Source organism: Geotrypetes seraphini, chromosome 12, assembly GCF_902459505.1.
Source record: "Geotrypetes seraphini chromosome 12, aGeoSer1.1, whole genome shotgun sequence".
Lineage (NCBI taxonomy): Eukaryota > Metazoa > Chordata > Amphibia > Gymnophiona > Dermophiidae > Geotrypetes > Geotrypetes seraphini.
In genome coordinates, this window is record NC_047095.1 from 118,176,985 (window position 1) to 118,195,696 (window position 18,712).

General features: G+C 45.3%; 1 protein-coding gene across 1 annotated transcript in view; it reads left to right on the forward strand.

Annotated features, from left to right (window-relative positions):
• The window catches only part of DHX16 (DEAH-box helicase 16), a 48,225-nt gene that overhangs the window by 15,042 nt on the left and 14,471 nt on the right, over positions 1 to 18,712 (forward strand). The window contains exons 4-12 of the mRNA XM_033915383.1: positions 654 to 710; positions 3,482 to 3,736; positions 5,678 to 5,899; positions 7,630 to 7,818; positions 7,991 to 8,101; positions 8,886 to 9,001; positions 15,116 to 15,326; positions 17,655 to 17,753; positions 17,842 to 17,994. Of these exons, the coding sequence (XP_033771274.1) occupies positions 654 to 710; positions 3,482 to 3,736; positions 5,678 to 5,899; positions 7,630 to 7,818; positions 7,991 to 8,101; positions 8,886 to 9,001; positions 15,116 to 15,326; positions 17,655 to 17,753; positions 17,842 to 17,994 (1,413 nt within the window). The remainder of the gene's footprint in view (positions 1 to 653; positions 711 to 3,481; positions 3,737 to 5,677; positions 5,900 to 7,629; positions 7,819 to 7,990; positions 8,102 to 8,885; positions 9,002 to 15,115; positions 15,327 to 17,654; positions 17,754 to 17,841; positions 17,995 to 18,712) is intronic.

An 18,712-nucleotide genomic window follows, 5' to 3' on the forward strand; every position in this document is an offset into this window, starting at 1 on the left:
CCAACAGCGTGGCAGATTTCAAAAATAAATGGGATATTCACGTGGGATCTCTAATGATGTAAAGGAGGGGGTGGGTCGGCAAAATCAGGGCGAAGGGTCACTGGAGTGGGCAGACTTGATGGGCTGTGGCCCTTTTCTGCCGTCATTTTTCTATGTTTCTATCCTGCCGGGACCGGGCAATAGCGTCAAAAGGAGGGAGGAAGGAACTGGCTGGGGTGCAGGACATGGGCTGGATCACCGAAATCTCTTGAGCTGGCTCAAAAGAAGAGCTGTATTGGGTCAAGCCAAAGGTCTATTACCGTAAGCCCCCTTCCAACAGTGGCTAATCGGGACATAAGAACCCAACAGGAAGTTAGGGATAAGCAGTGGCTTTCCAAAGTCTGCTTGGATAAGAATTTATTGATCTATTCTTTAGAAGTATTTCTAAATCCAGTTATGTTAACTAGCTGCAAATTCCACAGCTTAATTACGCATCGAGTGACAAATTATTTCCGATTAGTGATTGGAGAGCCCCCAGAGGAGGCAGCTCTGTGGGTGCTGAGCACCCCCCCTCCTCCCCATATCAAGCAACCTCCATTATAGGCCAGGCATCCTGTGGGAGTTTCCTCACCTCCGCTCAGTTTCTGATGCTCACTGTTCTCATTCACTGGCAGGCATACGAGGAAGCCCAGAAACGTCTTAAGCTGGCTGAAGAGGATCGGAAAAAAATGGTATGTTGTTTATGTGTGTGTTTTTTTTTTAACTCTAGGGTTTTGTTTTTTTAAATTTATCTGAAGAAAAGTCTTCTCTCCCATGCTTTTCTCCTCTTTTTCATGTCCCAACTGACATGGCAGAATTTTCCCTTGTTGGCACACTTGGGAGGTAATTTTTGCATGTAAAAGAACATTTTATGCACATGAGGGCTTGTTTTAAATTATCCCAGGGCTTATGTTTCTTTAAGCGCACCTGGGGACAAGAGTGCGTATTTATTTTCTATGCGAGATGCATGTAGCTGTGATCAGGGGTTGAGTTTGGACATACGCCACCTGATATTGAAAGCGAGTGAAATTGCCCGGAGAAGTTCCTGGCCGTTTTAATCGCTCGTCCAGGGCTAACGGTGACTATTCAGTTAATACCGCTGAATGTCTGCAGTTAGGGCCACAGAGCACATGCCCCTCAGTTTGCAGAATCGTACCTGGCGGTGCCTGAATCAGCCTAGGCGCTGGAAGGTCTCATAATGTCAGGTGCCGATACATTAAGCCAGGGTTTTCTTGGCTTAATATGCCGGCGCCTAACTCAATTCATGCTGGAACTCCGCTCCTAGCTGGTAGGCACCTTGGTGTTGACGCCTACTGCAAGATGGCAGATGCCTACCAGCTAATTCATTAAAAAAAATTTTTTTAATGGCGCTTTTTATTATCAATTAGAGAACCATGTAGCATTATCATATGATACAATTCTATTTGGTACATCAATGAGAATAAAAAGTCAAATTTCAGCAAGCAATAATAAACTTTTATTGATTATGACAGAAGTCGCCATACAACATATCGCCAAGAATTGGAAAAATTATAGTAGACTTAATTATACATTCTGGTGGAACTCGTGCCATATTTACAAAATGGAAAGAACAATTGCCATACAAAAAGGAAATTCGAATAATTTAAAAAAGATCTGGGGGCCATTAACAACTTATTGCAATGATTAGACGCCATTTTTCATTGAAAGAACATTTTTAATATGGGGGGGGTGGTATAAAGTTTTATTTAAGGTTTAATCAATAGAATATTTATATGAAATTTATGATTAAAATATTGGTGGGAAGGGTGAGTGGGGAGGGAATAAATTTATGTTTTTAAGATAATAATTGAAAGAAATTCAAGTGATGTGTATAAATTTAAATGTTATAATATTATGCACTTGATGTAAGATGAAAAATGAATAAAGATTTTGAAAAAAAAAAAAAAAAAATTTTAATGGCGCTTTCAATTGAGCCAATTTTTAAAAAATTAAGTTAGGCTCCTAGATTGAGAGGTGCTTTTTATAGAATCAGGGCTTTAGTGCCTAAATTTGTGGTCATTCTAGGGCACTGGTTCCTAAAACCCTGTCCTGGGGAACCCCCAGCCAGTCGGGTTTTCAAGATATCCCTAATGAATATGCATGAGAGAGATTTGCATATAATGGAAGCGACAGGTATGCAAATCTCTCTCATGCATATTCATTAGGGATATCTTGAAAACCCGACTGGCTGGGGGTCCCCCAGGACAGGGTTTGGGAACCACTGTTCTAGGGTCAAAGTAGGCACTTAAAAATGGTTATCAGCCCTTAACTGCATAAGGTAACCACATAAAAAGCAGCAGGCTCACATAAACCGCCAGAGAAAAATGAATGAATGAAACGTCCCTTCAGACCAGCACTAGCTCAATGACGCTGCCTCAGTTTGTTGGGTTTATTTTAAACTTTAATACTTAAAGGAGCAGACATCAGTGGCTCTCCAAGCTGTAGTCTTTGTGCCCTGGCAAGGCGTATAGCTGAGGCACCTCGAAATAAAAATTGGGGAGGGGAGGGAAAGGGGGAGGGACTCGGCCGCCCGTGTGTAGGACCCCCCACAGACAGCACTGCAGCTATTCTCTTGCCCTTCTCCAAAGCAGGACTTCCAGCAGGAGAAGAGTGCTTTCTGCTCTGCAGACATTTTGGTACGGGTTTATGTCTGCTTCTCTACAAAGACAGTCAACGCGCATGTATGTGTGCAGTGTTTTTTCAGTTGAATCTGTATTTTCGCATAGAGACGACAACGCGGTTTTAGAGTGCAATAGACGTTCACAAGTTTTCACATTCTACTCAATTTATGATTCTACTATTTCCATTTGTCCTTCAAGTCAATAAGTTGTGTTTTGTGTCCCCTGAAGAAGGCAATTTTCTGCCGAAACTGGGATCCCTGTTGGGACTAAGATTTATGATTTCTACATAAAATAAAGTTTGCCCTGGTTAAAAAAGGACATTGGCCTTGCCCTTTTTCTGTTCGCGTCGCTTGCTTCTCTTGGGCAGAGCCAGTCTCCCTTTTTCAACGGTTTCAAGTATCAACTGGTTTGTTTATGCAAAGCCATTTACAGCAGCTCTATGGGCATGTCTAGGTACACCATGTGATGCACACAACTTATAGTATTGTATAAGTTTAAGACACGCCCACAGCTCACTCATGCTCCACCCACAGCTCACCCATGCTCCACCCACATATCTTTCAGTTACATGACTATAGTACTTTAGGTGCCTCTGACACCCTGGTTCAGAAGGAGTTATTGAAAACTAAGCAGGATTGGAAGGGGGATCTTCTGGAAATACCCCGAGTCTGATAGTGGAGTTTGTGTATGTGTGTACACAGTTTCATTTTATAACCTCTGCTTGATTGCCCCATATTTGGATAGCCCGTTGTACTTTTCACTCTTCAGTTCTTATATATAAGTTTTAGCCAATGCCTTTCACCATTTTGTTCTCTGCACAGATACCTGAGTTGCGCAAGACGTCCCGGCGGGAGTACCTGCACAAGAGGGAGAAAGACAAGTTGGAGGATCTGGAGGCAGAGATTGCGGACGAGGAGTATCTCTTCGCAGAACAGGAGCTGACTGAGAAGGAGCAGCGGGACCTGGAGTACAGGAAGAGAGTCCGGGACCTCGCCAAAGACTACAAAAAGGCAGGAGATCAGGAGAAGATGGAGAAGAGCAACCGCTACTATATGCCGGAGGAGACGCGCAGAAAGGTAAGAGGGCAGAGATTTCCACCTTGGGAGGTAGTGAGCAGATGGGAGGGGGGCTCACAATGCATTTGGAGTGACTGATATTTAAGAGGATAATTTTCTAAACGATCTGGGAACTTTGCAAAGTCAATAAACCATTGCACCAGTTCTTAAAGGGAAAATCCACAAATATCTTCTCAGGGAAAAAGTACCTGCAGAGATTTGCACTGCTTTTTCCCTTCCAGCAACACATGTACCGTATTTTCACATAGATAACGCGCACCCGTGTAAAACGCGCACACGGGTATAGCGCGCGAAAAACACAAATTTATATACAGAAATTTTTATATACCGCGCACACCCGTATACCGCGCATGCTGCCCGATTCTCCTTTCGCCCGTCCTGACTCTCCTCTGGAGACCCCCGACTCTCTTTTCGCCCGCCCCGACTCTCCTTTCCCCCTTGAAGTCCTGTCCCTACCCTGAAAGCCTGATGCCCCCCCCCGACTTCCGATTCACCCCCCCCGCAGGACCGCTCGCACCCCCACCCCGAAGGACCGCTCGCATGCACCCGCACCCCCACCCTGAAGGACCGCTCGCACCCCCACCCCGAAGGTGCGCTCGCACTCCCACCCCGAAGGATCGCTCGCACCCCCACAGCCTCCCCCCCTCCCCCATGGAGAAGCTGTCTACCTTGTTTCCGGATGCCAGCGACCCAGCTGTTTCCTCTGCCGGCGGTCCCGCCCCTTCTCTGAGCCCTGCTGCGCTGCTTTTTCTTCCGGCGGTCCCGCCCTTTCTCTGACATCAGAGAAAGGGCAGGACCGCCTGAAGAGGAAGCAGCGCAGCACAGGGCTCTGAGAAGGGGCAGGACCGCCGGCAGAGGAAGCAACTGGGCTGGCATCCTGAAACAAGGTAGACAGCTTCTCCATGGGGGAGGGGGGAGGCTGTGGGGGTGCGAGCGGTCCTTCGGGGTGGGAGTGCGAGCGCTCCTTCCGGGTGATGAATCGGGGGGGGGGGGGGAATTATGTAAAAAAAAATTTGTACAACGCGCTCACGCGTATAACGTGCAAGGGTATGCACGGTTTGTAAAAACCACGTATAACGCGCGCGTTATATGCGAGAAAATACGGTACTGTTGAGAAACCAAAATTACTTTGAGCATTCCCTTTTGAAACTCCATCCTCGGGAATGTTTCTGCTGAATGAAGCTTGGTCAGTATTCTCTCTTCTTAAATTGTTTGTAAATTGGTTTTTATTTATTTATTTTTTGTACTTATTTTGGGTCCAGTATCAAAAAATGGGCTTCTATTATTGTTCTCTATTTTCAGCCAAACTTAGGAGCCCGTTTTCAGCTGAAATGTTATCTTAATTTAGGAATTTAGGGCCCCTTTTACAAAACCGTGGTAGCGAGTCCTGATGTGGCAAATGCGATGCAGCCCGTAGGAACTGAGTGGACCGTGTCACATTTGCTGAGCAGGAATCGCTATCTCTGCTTTGTAAAGGGGGGGGGGGGGTCCTTAGACTTCCATTTATTTGCCTAGATTTATGAACCGATACTGAAAATCTTACTACGTTCCTAACTTCTTTTTCTCAGCCCTGAATCAACCCCTCACTTTTATGCTCCTAAACTTAAGCATTTAGTATAATTTTGAGCATAAATTTAGGAACTTGTAAATGTTCAGAGGTCACTTATAAGAGTACACAAAGTTCGAAGCATAAATCCTGTTTCAGATCCTTTACTTAATTTGTGATGTACCATGTACGTCTTGCTGGATGAAAAAGGAGCAATCTAAGTTTTAAAATTAAATGACATGCAATGTTGAACAATGTGTGCAAGGAAGGTGGGCAGATTTCAGACAGTTTAAACGCATCAATTGTGGCCACCTACCAATGAAAAGAGGCCGTCAGATTGTCGCCAACCAGCGGATTTTCATCTCATGATGTGGATTTTGTACTTCCTGTTGTAGAAAATTCCAGATCGCTATGAGGAGCCAGCATCTGATGAGAAATTCGCCCCTCGGGACGAGCAGAAGCGCTGGGAGGAGGATCACATGGGAGCAGCAGCTCTGCGGTTTGGAGCCCGAGATGCTCACCAGCGCAACAAGCAGAAGGAATATGACTATGTGATGGAGGAAGATGAGATGATTCAGTTTGTCAGCTCAGTGCAGATGAAGGGGACCATAGAGAAGGTAAGTCATCCCCACATCACTCCGGTCCATCATCATTTCACATGACATCTATACTTTCAAAAAAAAGGAAGCGCCTTGTCAACATCATTCCTATTTACCCACCAGTCAAAAGCCTCTGCCCATGTTGCAGGTGGGAGAGAGAATCTCATACACCAACCTTCCCTGATCCAGGCCTCTGTCACTTCTTCAAAATGAAAGAAAGGGTGTCCTCGCTGCCCCTCAACTCCTAACCTATCTTTTACCAGTTCACAAACAGCAGGAAAGTGGGGGGCAGGGGGTCCTCTCCTGCAGGCTCTTGATAGCTCATAGATGGTACAGAAGAAGTTATGACCCTCCTTCCCAGGTCTCCATTGGTTCAGATACAGGGAAGGAAGTCCTCATTTCCTTGACCTGCTTTCCTACTGTCTCGCTAATGGGGGGGGGGGAAGGATCCCCTCAGTCCTCCACCTCTCTAGAACCTGAGGAAACAGGATTGGTGGTCTTCACATGCTTTCCTTGAGGGCTATCAAGAGATCCATAATGAATATGCACGAGAGAGATTTGCATGCTTGCTTCATCCACAGTATGCAGATCTCTGATTTTGGTTTAGCTATGTGGGGGTCCTGCTTCTTCCTTCTGGGGGGGGGGGGCTTTTGCCTTCCACTTCTACCCCTCCCTCCTGTCTTCGTCCAAGTGGCCAAGGGTTTTGTGGGATGAGGATTTTTTATTTGCAGACACGTTTTCACCTGATGAGGACTTGAACCCCTGGTTGACCCCCCAAGACCCTCTTGGAGGTCAAGTTCAGGCAATGGTCTGGAATGTATTTTTCAAACTGCGGATGTTGAGTCGTCTCAGGCCATATCTGTCTAATACTATGCTTTAAGACTGTTTTGCACAGAATTCTTATATCTAGCCTTGACTACTGCAATCTGGTGCTCTTGGGTTTACCGGCCTCTGCTCTATGTTGCACAAAATTCGATAGTCAGGATGTTGTTTCGGATGGGGAGGCAGGAATATGTGTCAGATTGTTATGTTTCCCCTTTATTGGCAACCTGTGGGGATTTCTGAAGGTTCTTGTTCTAATCAGTATCCAACAGCGTTTTCCTTGTGAATCTGGACTATTTCTTGGTCCCCTTCTTAGGGGAGTGCAGTTGATGTTTTGTAGGTAAGTTTTTAAGTTCTTAGTTTGTTCCTGCTTAGCTATTCGTCAGACCTATTGTACATGAGACTGCACAGTCCATTTGTACTACAGCCAAAAGTCAATGTCTTAGTCTTCACCTGCTGGCAGAAGATAAACTCATCCATTCTGTACCAGTCTGGAGGGACTAAAAGAAAGAAAATTATCAGGTTAAGAACCTAATTTCTCCTTCTTTTGGCACCTCATAGCTCGCAGTAAGCTTGAACTGCATGGTGCTCTCTCAGTGTTCTGAGAACAGAGTAGAGTTTTAGGCAGTGATCGATATTGAACAGAATAACTGTTATGTAGATATGCCGGTAGTAGGTCTGAGAAAAATGGGAGGGGGATTGTGTACTGGGAGAAAAAAAAATCAAGGGGGCACACTTTGGGTCAATTGAGGCCATCACTGGCCCCCCAGGTCTTGCATGGTGAACACTGACCTAAACTATTTGTGGTCCTCGACCATTGGTAGAGTGAAAACCAAAGAAACAAGGTATAAGATGGAGAATATAGGGATACCCACTCCCAGTCTAACCACAGAGTCTTACCATGTTTGTCGTTCTGCTCCCCACAGGAAGAGCGGTCGGAAATCTCTGAAGCAGAGAAGAAGAGGCTCTCGATTCAGGAAGTGCGACGGAGTTTGCCTGTCTTTCCCTACAGAGCAGACCTACTGGCAGCCATCGCTGAGCACCAGATCCTTATCATCGAGGGAGAGACGGGGTCTGGAAAGACCACTCAGATCCCTCAGTACCTGCATGAGGAAGTAACCATTGGTGACTCATACAAAGCAGGGGAGAAGGGGGGGGGGTTGTGATGTGGGGAAGAGAAGTATGTGTTTTGGCAGTGGTGGTGTCTGTGGTGCTCCTCAGACAGAGCTTTGGGGAGTGAAATTTGTGGGGAAAGCCTGATCCCTGTTTATTTTCCTCCTCATACAGGGCTACACACAGAATGGCTCAAAAATTGGCTGTACACAGCCCAGACGAGTAGCTGCCATGAGCGTGGCAGCACGGGTCTCCCAGGAAATGGGAGTCAAGTTGGGGAATGAGGTACAGTGTCTCTGGGAGATGTATAGATGGGAGGAACCTGTGGGTGGGTAAGAGGTGGCGGAACACTGACCTAAGTAATATGACAGGGTGCTGTATGTACAAAGAAATTCTCAAAGGCCACAACTCAGTCTGGCTTTCAGGATTTCTCCAATGAATATGCATGGGATTTATTTGCATGCAAATAGATGTCATGCATATTCTTTGGAGAGGTTACTCACCCCGGCTATAAAGGAATATAAGCACCTACTTTCCTTTATAGAATACTGTCCTAACCGGGTGTATGTATGCTTAAAAGTGAGGCAAGAGCATTCATTGCCAGCTCTATCAGTGTTAGCAGCTATGTATGTAATTAAGTTCCACTTCTATATATCCCCTTGCAAATATATAAGGTATTTATTGCATAGTGTGTAGGCAGAATATTGGCAGTTATGTGCATACCTTCATTTAACTCATACAAATGCCATTTTCCATAGTGTTCCTCCAGACCAGCACAACTGAGTTATGCACTCCTACCAGCAGATGGAGACAAAGAACCTATAAGTAGACTAGTGCAGGCCCCTAAGTTTCAGTCTATTCTTGATCTCCAGCAGATGGTAGCAGTGCAGTCCCAGTTTATTAATTGCTTTTTCTGGGCTGCACCCAAGAGGTAGCTGCATATATGTTTTTGATGTGCTGTGACATTGGCATTCTTTTCTGAATATGCCTCATATACAAGGTGCTCCTCCTGCTTTCCTGCCCCTGGGATGTAAGGGTGTTGACACAGTTGTGTGTGTCCCTCCTGCAGGTCGGGTACTGCATCCGCTTCGAAGACTGCACTTCGGAAAGGACAGTGCTGAAGTACATGACGGATGGGATGCTGCTGCGTGAATTCCTGACCGAGCCCGACCTCTCCAGCTACAGGTACTTTCCAAGCTTTTCTCAATCTCCATCCCTCGTGTGCTGGAAACACCTCAGTTTCTCTCAGATGGCCCTTGTGGTCTCAGCCTGAGGATGAAGGTATAATCTTTCCTCTTTCCACCTGCAGTCTTGTATCAGTCCTACTTAGGACATCAGTTTGTTCACAGGGCACATGGCAGGAGAGGCATAATCATTTTAAAAACACTGCAGGCCAAATGGTAAAGGGGCCATTTAGCAGTTATTTTTGGGTGTATGAGGCTACACACATATATAAATGAAATTTTTGTAAAATGTCAATATTGTTAAGTGTGCATGTTGACCAGATGGTGCATAGTTCGCTGGCAGAATGTGTGTATACAGTAAAACCTTGGTTTACAAGCATAATTCATTCTGAAAACAAGTGAATTTCCCTTTAAGAAATAATGGCAACTCAGACGATTTGATCCACAACCCAAAAACTTTAATACAAAATACTATACGTATTTAATATATTATATTTAGTATAAAATATTTATATGCTTCCGATAATCGCCAGGGTCCACTATAAATGTGCCTCTTTAACTTTCAAAATCCTATATGGTATCCTCCCTCCCTTTATCCCTTTTTCCTGGAATTCCTCAAACCCTAATATCACCAGATCCTCCCACAAATTAAAACTATCCTTCCCCTCGCTAAAAGGCACTTCCCACACAGGAAAGCTAGGGACCTCCCTCCACTTCAAAATCACTGAGCTCTGGAACAACTTTACCTCCCCTCTTCGGAACTTGAGCTCCCTCCATCTGAAAACCTGGCTTTTCTCAAAAAATGTAAGTCTCCCTCCAACTTAGGAATCAAGGAAACTCTTATATCTTGGCATCCCAAGTCCTCTAAATTTTCTTCACACTTTTACCTCTAACCCTCTGTTGTAGTTCCTTCCTATTTCTCCTACTGTAAACCGCGTCGAGCTCTACGAACCTGGAGATGATGCGGTATACAAACCTAAGGATTAGATTAGATTAGATTAGATGTTGACGCGATGCTGTCACACGCAAGATCATCACCTTGACACCCATGCATGCGCAGAGGCCCTCCACTGAGGGGCCCTGGGCTGCCAATGGGTGTGTGTGTGCTGAAAAAGAAGACGCCAAGGAGGAGGAGAAGTGCCGGCGGCAGCTGACTGCCTACAGGTATCATCTTCTGAAGAATCACTTGATGTTTTAGTATACGTTGGTCTTTTAATTGCTCTTCGACAGTTCTTGTCCATCCAGACATAAACAAAACCTTTTATGCAGTCCATCTCATCCCTTCGTAATTTCTTTATTTTGGTTAACTTCAACTCAACTTTAAAGTTATCAATTTTGGTGTTCAGGTCCTGTAACTGGCTGCAGAACGTATCGGTAGCCACAGTTGTCTCAAATATCTATTTGTGTTTGATAGTCTTCTTTGTACGAGCTCAATTCTGTTTTAGTTGTTTCAATAATTAACAACATCAGATCAAGCGAACACTTGTTCATAATGGCATTCCATTTCTATAAGAGGAACTGTTCAACGCATACATAAGCCCCGTGGAATACATTTGACTCTACAGTACTCTGCCAGAGTAGCTGCATGTAATTCAGCTCTAACTATGCGTTTTTGCAAAGCTTCCACTTTGTCCCAATCTGTGGTTGATGTAGATGACTCAGAAGTAAACAGCTGGAATTCAGATAGAATGTCATTTGCTTGTTGTTCATTATAGGACATAACTGTGTCCCAGCCAGCGTAAATGTTTGACAGTCTCCAAATAGTGGCAGTTAGATGCGGAAATGAGCATCCTATACATCTTGCCTAAATCCTAGCAGTGCCTCTGACCCAAGAACTCAAAGAAGTAGGGGTGGACCAAGAACTTTCCTGCACATAAATGTAGAATATAAAGCATTCTTTTATTAGCAAAGCACTGACAGATATAAAGATCCAACATGGGGTCATGTTTTGGCAGATAAACAGCTGCTTCAGGGGTCACCAGTACTCTGTCAGATGTATTATTATGTCAAAAGATGTCTAAAAGCAGAGTCTGCATCCGTGTGAGGCAAGAAAACCAAACTGTCAGTCTCGCAGCCAGTGTTGCAAAAGCCTCTGACCCGCCCATGCCCCCTTTGGAGTTGGCACTATGAGTTTTAGGTGTGCATGTTATAGAATAGAACACAAAGCAGATCCATGTGGAACTTCTAATTATTGCCAATTAAATTCTTGTTAACTTAGACTGTGAATTAGCTAATTAGGTGCCAACATACAGATCTAGGCAATGAATTCCCCGTGTAATGTCTTAAGTAGGCACCTTTTTACTCTCTTAAACTAGGTGCCCCTTATCTGATTACTTCTCTATATGTGATGTTTTTTTAACTCTTTGGCATCTGAGGTAGCTTGCACATCGACGCTTTTCACCTCCTCCAGATTACTGCATCCCTGCCCTTGTCCGTTTCAATACCACAGCAGCTGTAAACTCTCTAGCTTGACCTTGCTGCTCCTTGAAACCTTTGCAATTGTCTTTAGCATCCCTCCAGACCGGCACAGAACAGATGGGTTTACACTCCTCTGCCAGCAGGTGGAGACTGAGACACGTTGACTTTTGGCAGTATTACAAGTGGGCTGTGCAGTCCCATCTACAATCAGTCTGTTCTCAGTCTCCAGCAGGAAGAGGTGGTAAGCCTGTGCAATCTTTCCTTTGATAGTTAGTGCCTGTTGGATCGGATTAGTGGCCTTTTAATTGTCTCTTTTGTGCTGTTCGGACAGAGCTTGGGGGACCTATTCAGGGGTCCATCTGATCTCGGGGGTGCCACACTCAACGGGTCAAGTACCTCCCTCCATTTCCCCAACTCCTCAAATTTATTTTCCTTAGAGGAGCCATAATTCAGGCTCAGAATACAGCTTTGAGAGCCTGTGGGGTCTGCTCTCTTGTCCTTTAAAGCTTTTTGCTGTGTAAAAAAAAAAAAAAAAGTCCCGAGGCCATCAGTCTGGAAGGAAGCTTTGAATTGGCTTTAATTGTTTTCATTTTTTCGAACTGGTTTTGGGCGTTGGTCTCCTGCATGTACGCTATGAGCACTTTTAAAAAGTAGAAGTGCACTTTGTATGCGCACCGAATGGTGGATGCGGCTGGCGTGGGCATGAAGTGCTCTGGACGCTTCGAGGGGGAATCCTTGTCAACTTCGGGTGCCGGCATGCAGGGTTCCCCTTCGCAAATGCACCGCTTGTCAGCAGTGGAGAAGCCCGAGCTTCCCCTACCGCCACACAGGAATTTCCCCAGCCACCAACGGTCAGGGAAATAAGGTTTCCCTTATCTCCTATGGTGCTGGGGATTCCCATACCGCTACAGCGGCTGCTGCCTGCAGTTCTCATTTAGCGGCTGGGTCTAGTCAAGCTTCCTTGCCGCTACAGCCATTGCTGGAGGGCAAGTTGGTTCGAGTTCTCTCGGACAATGCCATGGCGGTGGCTTACGTCAATTGTCAGGGGGGGATCCAAGAGTCTTTTGTTAGCACAGGAGGCAACTCTTCTCATGGAATGGGCAGAGGCTCCTCTTCTATACATATCGGCTTCCCACATAGCAGGAGTGGACAATGTCCAGGTGGACTTCCTCAGTTGTCATGTGCTGGATCCCTGCGAGTGGTGCCTCAAGCTGGAGGTCTTTTGAGTGATTGTTCAGTCATGAGGCCGGCTGGTCATGGAACTCATGGCCACGAATGTCAATACCAAACCATTCAGTCAGTGCAGGAACTTCCAGGCTGAGGGGCTGGATGCTCTGGTGCAGGCTTGGCCTGCTCTATGTCTTTCCTCCATAGCCACTGGTGGGCAGAGTTCTTCTTCACATTGCCCAGCACACAGGCTACGTGATCCCTGGTGGCTCCAGACTAGCCCAGGTGCCATTGGTAGGCAGATCTGGTTCATCTTCTCATGGCAGATCTTCTTCCTCTGCTCCTCTTGCCCGACCTTCTGACTCAGGGTCTTATTCCCATGTTCGATCTGGGTCCCTTTTGTCTAGCTCTTGAACGGGCTCACCTAAAGAAGAAGGGATATTCGGATAATGTGATCTCCACTCTCTTGGATTCTCGGAGACTTTCCACCTCTCGGGCTTATATGCCCATTTGGCGGCTCTTTGAGGAGTGGTATTCTGCACGTGGTGTGGTTCCCCTTCGCGCGTCTTTGCCTCACATTTTGGAATTTTTACAGGATGGTCTGGAGCAGGGCCTTGCCTGGTCCTCCCTCAGGGTTCAGATTGCGGCCTTGTCTTCTTTTGCGGTCTGTTGCCTGGTCGGCATTTGGCATCTTTAGATACGATTCGATTCTTGAGAGCAACAAAATTGCTCCTGCCTTAAGTTTGTCCTTGGGTTTTAGCCTGGGATCTCAATCTGATTCTTTCCGTTTGTTTGCCCTCCTTTTGAGTCTCTTGGCTCCTACACATTGAAGGACCTTACTCTTAAGGCAGTGTTCCTGGTTGCCATTACTTTCACGAGATACGTTTCTGAACTGCAGGTCTTTTCGTGTAGGCTTCCCTTCATGGAGTTCTCTAGTGAGTGGGTCATGCTGTGGCCAGTTCCCCCCTTTCTTCTGTCAACCAGTCTGTTGTTCTGGTTTTGGGTAGTTGGGAGGGCTCTTTGGAGCAGAGACTGTTGTGCTAATTAGATGTTCATAGGGTCCTTTGTGCACATGTTTAGCGGACCCAGGAGTTTCATTAGTCAGATCATCTTTTTGTTCCTTTAGCGTGTATTTGTAAGGGGGACAGTGCTTCCAAGGCTATGATTGCACGCTGGATCAAGAAGGCTATCGCTTCGGCGTACCTTCTTCAAAAGAAACCTGTTCCGTATTTTCTCAAAGTTCATTCCACTTAGGCCTCTTGGGCTAAGAGTTCTCTTGTGCCTCTGTTGGATATCTGTAAAGCTGTGGTTTGGTCTTCTCTCCATTCCTTTGTTTGCCACTACTATGTGGACGTTCAGGTGCATTGGGATCTGGTGTTCGATGAGCATGTTCTTGTATTGGCCCTTCGGAGTTTCCACCCATGATGAGTACTGCTTTGGTACTTCACATCTGTTCTGTGCCGGTCTGGAGGGACGCTAAAAAAGGAGAAATTAGGTTCTTACCTGCTAATTTTTTTTCTTTTAGGCCCTCCTGACTGGCACAGGTCCCACCATGTGAGAGTGGAGTTGATATGTTTCTTGTTCACAGATCTTAGTTTCTGTGTTCAATTTTGGAGACCATATCTGGCGAAGGACGTAAGAAGACTTGAGGCGGTCCAGAGGAGGGCGACGAAAATGATAGGAGGCTTTCGCCAGAAGACGTATGAGGAGAGACTGGAAGCCCTGAATATGTATACCCTAGAGGAAAGGAGAGACAGGGGAGATATGATTCAGACTTTCAAAAACTTGAAGGGTATTAACGTAGAACAAAATCTTTTTCAGAGAAAGGAAAATGGTAAAACCAGAGGACATAATTTGAGGTTGAGGGGTGGTAGATTCAAAGGCAATGTTAGGAAATTCTACTTTACGGAGAGGGTGGTGGATGCCTGGAATGCGCTCCCGAGAGAGGTGGTGGAGAGTAAAACTGTGACTGAGTTCAAAGAAGCGTGGGATGAACACAAAGGGTCTAGAATCAGAAAATAAGATTAAATATTGAACTAAGGCCAGTACTGGGCAGACTTTCACGGTCTGTGTCTGTATATGGCCGTTTGGTGGAGGATGGGCTGGGGAGGGCTTCAATGGCTGGGAGGGTGTAGATGGGCTGGAGTAAGTCAACAGAGATTTCGGCAGTTGGAACCCAAGAAATAGCTAAGAAGAAAAAATTAAAAAATTTAAATTGAATCAGGTTGGGCAGACTGGATGGACCATTCGGGTCTTTATCTGCCGTCATCTACTATGTTACTATGTCAGACTAATTATAGATGGGACTGCATTGCCCACTTTTACTACTGCCAAAAGTCAATGTGTCTCAGTCTCCACCGTTCTGTTCATGATACAATGAAATTTGATATGTAAACAAACAAGATAATATGCACATATTTAAATGGGGGTAGAACAGTCATGGCCCCGTGTTCCTTCTCAGACTATGATTAGACATGCTGTAATCAGCTGCTGATTTTATATTTTTCATCCATTTCTGGTGGTCCTCTAGTGTGGTGGTGATAGATGAGGCCCACGAGCGCACTTTACACACAGACATCCTCTTCGGCCTGATCAAGGACATTGCCCGGTTTCGGCCAGACCTGAAGGTGTTAATTGCCAGTGCCACCCTGGACACGGAGCGCTTCTCTGCTTTCTTTGATGATGCGCCCATCTTCCGCATTCCCGGTCGCCGCTTCCCTGTGGACATCTACTACACAAAGGTAAGAGGCGACCACTGGGCTGGGGAGGATGGTGGTACGAAATGGAGGAAAAGCTATGACCACAGACTTGGCAATTGCTGGAAAACTTGGGTTGTGGCCACAAAAGGGATTGCAGCCAATGACAGTCAAGGGAGGAGCCAGACTGCACTTTTAAATTGTTTCATTTGTCTCAAATATATGACATTACAGCCTGCATGGATAGTAGGGAGTAAAGAATGACACGGTGACAAAATTCATCACTGTTCCCGTCCCCGCGGATAACCGTGGGAAATAATCCCATGTCATTTTCTAGTGTCTGTTTCAACCTCGGTCCTTCTACACCAGCATTCTTCAAAGCAAAGCTTGCGGGTCAGTGGTTGTGCCCAATTATACTCTGATTCTTCCCTCTCTCCTTAAAGAATGACATGAAGATGGTTTCCCGCGGTTATCCGCGGGGACGGGAACGGTGATGAATTTTGTCACCGTGTCATTCTCTAGTAGGGAGGCATGTATATTTTAGCTTTGAAGGGCTTTGGAGCCATTACTTAAAACACCAGTTGTTCTCAAACCTTTCCAGGAGGACCACCAGCTCGTTTGGTTTTCAAGTTATGCCTACTGAATATGCTGGCTTCCTGGGACCTCCCGACAGCTTTTCCTCTTCAAGAAACCAATTTTTCTGGCGAAACTTTTCACAGTTATGCTTTGCTATACTGGTAGTTGAAGACTGTTCCTTTTTCACCTCTGAAGAACTTTTAATGTTTTGTTGGCATGGCAGTTCTTGAAAGAGCTTTGAATTGCTTTGTGACACTTGTGTGCAATGATTGGAACAAAGCACTTGGTTTCTGAGCACACATCACGCTTTTTATAAAGACTGCTTTGGGACATGTTATAAAGACACTGATTGGTGTAGGTGTATATAAAAATAAATATTCCCGTGCTGAATATGAATATTAGAGTTTTACCTATAATGGAGGTAACGGGCATAAAAATGTCTCTCATGCATATTCATTAGTTAACCAAACTCTTCAGATCAAATGGGACTATTCGTCTCTAATAGCTTCAGTTCTCTTCCTATCAACATACAAAGAAGCTATTACTTTTGTGTTTTTCCTCTAAAACATTTTATTTCTTAATTATACTCTCTCTACTTTATAAATTATGCCATTCTTCATTAAACATCATACTAGTCGGTTCCCGTGTGTGTTTACAAATGTGTATTTTTCTAGGAAGAGAACCGTCTAGTTGGTTCCCGCAGAGGATGAAGGATTCCATATGACAGCGTATGAAACAGTAATATCTCGCTCTGGGTAGCTGCTTATTATTATAATGGCTGTATTACTAGATGAGAATGGGAGCCCCCGTCAGTCATAACTCCTGAAGACGCTTTACAGCGAAACGCAGCTGTGTCGTGCTAGATTGTATATCTGTTTGGGCAAAAGGAACTGAACTGAGAAGGAATTCAGTGGTTAATTACAGACCATTTTGAAGCTTTAAAGAATTGGTCACCGTAGAAGGGACATTACTACTTAAACGGTTGTTTTGATGAACTGGTGATCTGAAATGGACAGTGACTAACTGCACATTTTGATGTTATAGTAATTATTATATGGAGGATGAGGGGATTTCTATTGTTATGTGTTTACAAATGTGGGTTTTTTTTGTATATGATGTTTAATGAAGAATGGTATAATTTATGAAGTAGAGAGAGAATAATTAAGAAATAAAATGTTTTAGAGAAAAACGCAAAAGTAATAGCTTCTTTGTATGTTGATATGCTTATTCATTAGGGATATCCTGAAAATCCATCTCACTGGTGGCCCTCTAAGAGGTTTGCTGGCATAAAAGATTGTTGAGAGAGAGAGTTAGCTGGCCCAGCGGAGTTTGCTGGGTTCATAGACAACAGCGAGAAAGACAAAGGCGCGCCCGGACAATTGAGCGCAGCGCGGAGGCGCGCGCCACTCTAAATGACTGTTTTTAGAGCTCCAACGGGGGGGCGTGGGGGGGGAACCCCCCCACTTTACTTAATAGACATCGTGCCGGCGTTAGGGGGGGTTGTAACCCTCCACATTTTACTGTAAACTTAACTTTTTCCCTAAAAACAGGGAAAAAGTGAAGTTTTCAGTAAAATGTGGGGGTTTACAACCCCCCACAACGCGGCGCGATGTCTATTAAGTAAAGTGGGGGGGGGGGGTTCCCCCCCACGCCCCCCGTCGGAGCCCTAAAAACAGTAATTTAGAGCAGTGCACGCCTCCACGCTGCGCTCAATTGTCTGGGCGCACCTTTGTCCCGGCGCGCTTTTGACCTGACACCGGTTTGCTGATATTAATTCCTGACATGTTGTCTCTTCAGGCCCCAGAGGCAGATTACATGGAAGCTTGTGTGGTGTCTGTCCTACAGATTCACGTCACACAAGCACCAGGGGACATTCTCGTCTTCCTCACGGGCCAGGTAAGAGCTCATCAAATACACCTGACCAGACAGTAGAGGGAAGGAACCACACCTGCTAGCTCTGTTTTATTCCTCTTCTCCCCCACAGGAAGAGATTGAGGCATGCTGTGAGATGCTGCAGGAGCGCTGCCGCCGGCTCGGGTCAAAAATTGCAGAGCTGCTGGTGCTGCCCATCTATGCCAACCTGCCCTCCGACATGCAGGCCAAAATCTTTGAGCCCACACCGCCAGGAGCCCGCAAGGTACCAGAGACTGCAGGGACTCTTTCCCAAGATCGCTTACTTTTGATGATGTTTTAAGCAGGTTGGGCATTTTCAGTTTCTCTTTGCATAAAAATGAAGCAGATATGTAGGCTTATGGTCACTGCTGAAAGAATAACATTCGTCATCCTCAGGTTAAAGATTTATCTAATACCTTGGATATTCTCTGAAATCAGCATAGCTCATTAAGTTTATATGAACAATAGGGATCCATGTGGGGTGGGAATTCAGGTGTCATAATATAGCATTTCTAAGTTTTTTTAAAAAAATGTCCATCTAATATTTTACATGAACAAAAAGTAAGTACAGCTGGTCGCAAGAAGCAACATGGTTAAAGAGGAAGCAATTACTGGACTGTATTTCGGCACAACTGCCTGCATCAGAGGGGTCATTGACAATCGGTTATCTTGTTCTAGAACAGTTAGCAACAAAGTCTGACCTTTATCTAAAACACAGATGGCTTGTACTGCAGTCAAGCTTCCTGAATTAACAACTTTGCTGTTACTGATTGTGACATTTGCCGATGACCCCTGATGCAGGCAATTGTGCCGAAACACACTATGTCGGGTTACATAATCGTTAGAGCTGTCAGAATTAGACTATTTGTAATGCTGGCTACTTGGATTTGCCTGCAATGAATTCAGAAGTAGGCTACTAGGGTAATCACTTGTGCTTCAGGATTGGGATGGGTCTTCCCTAT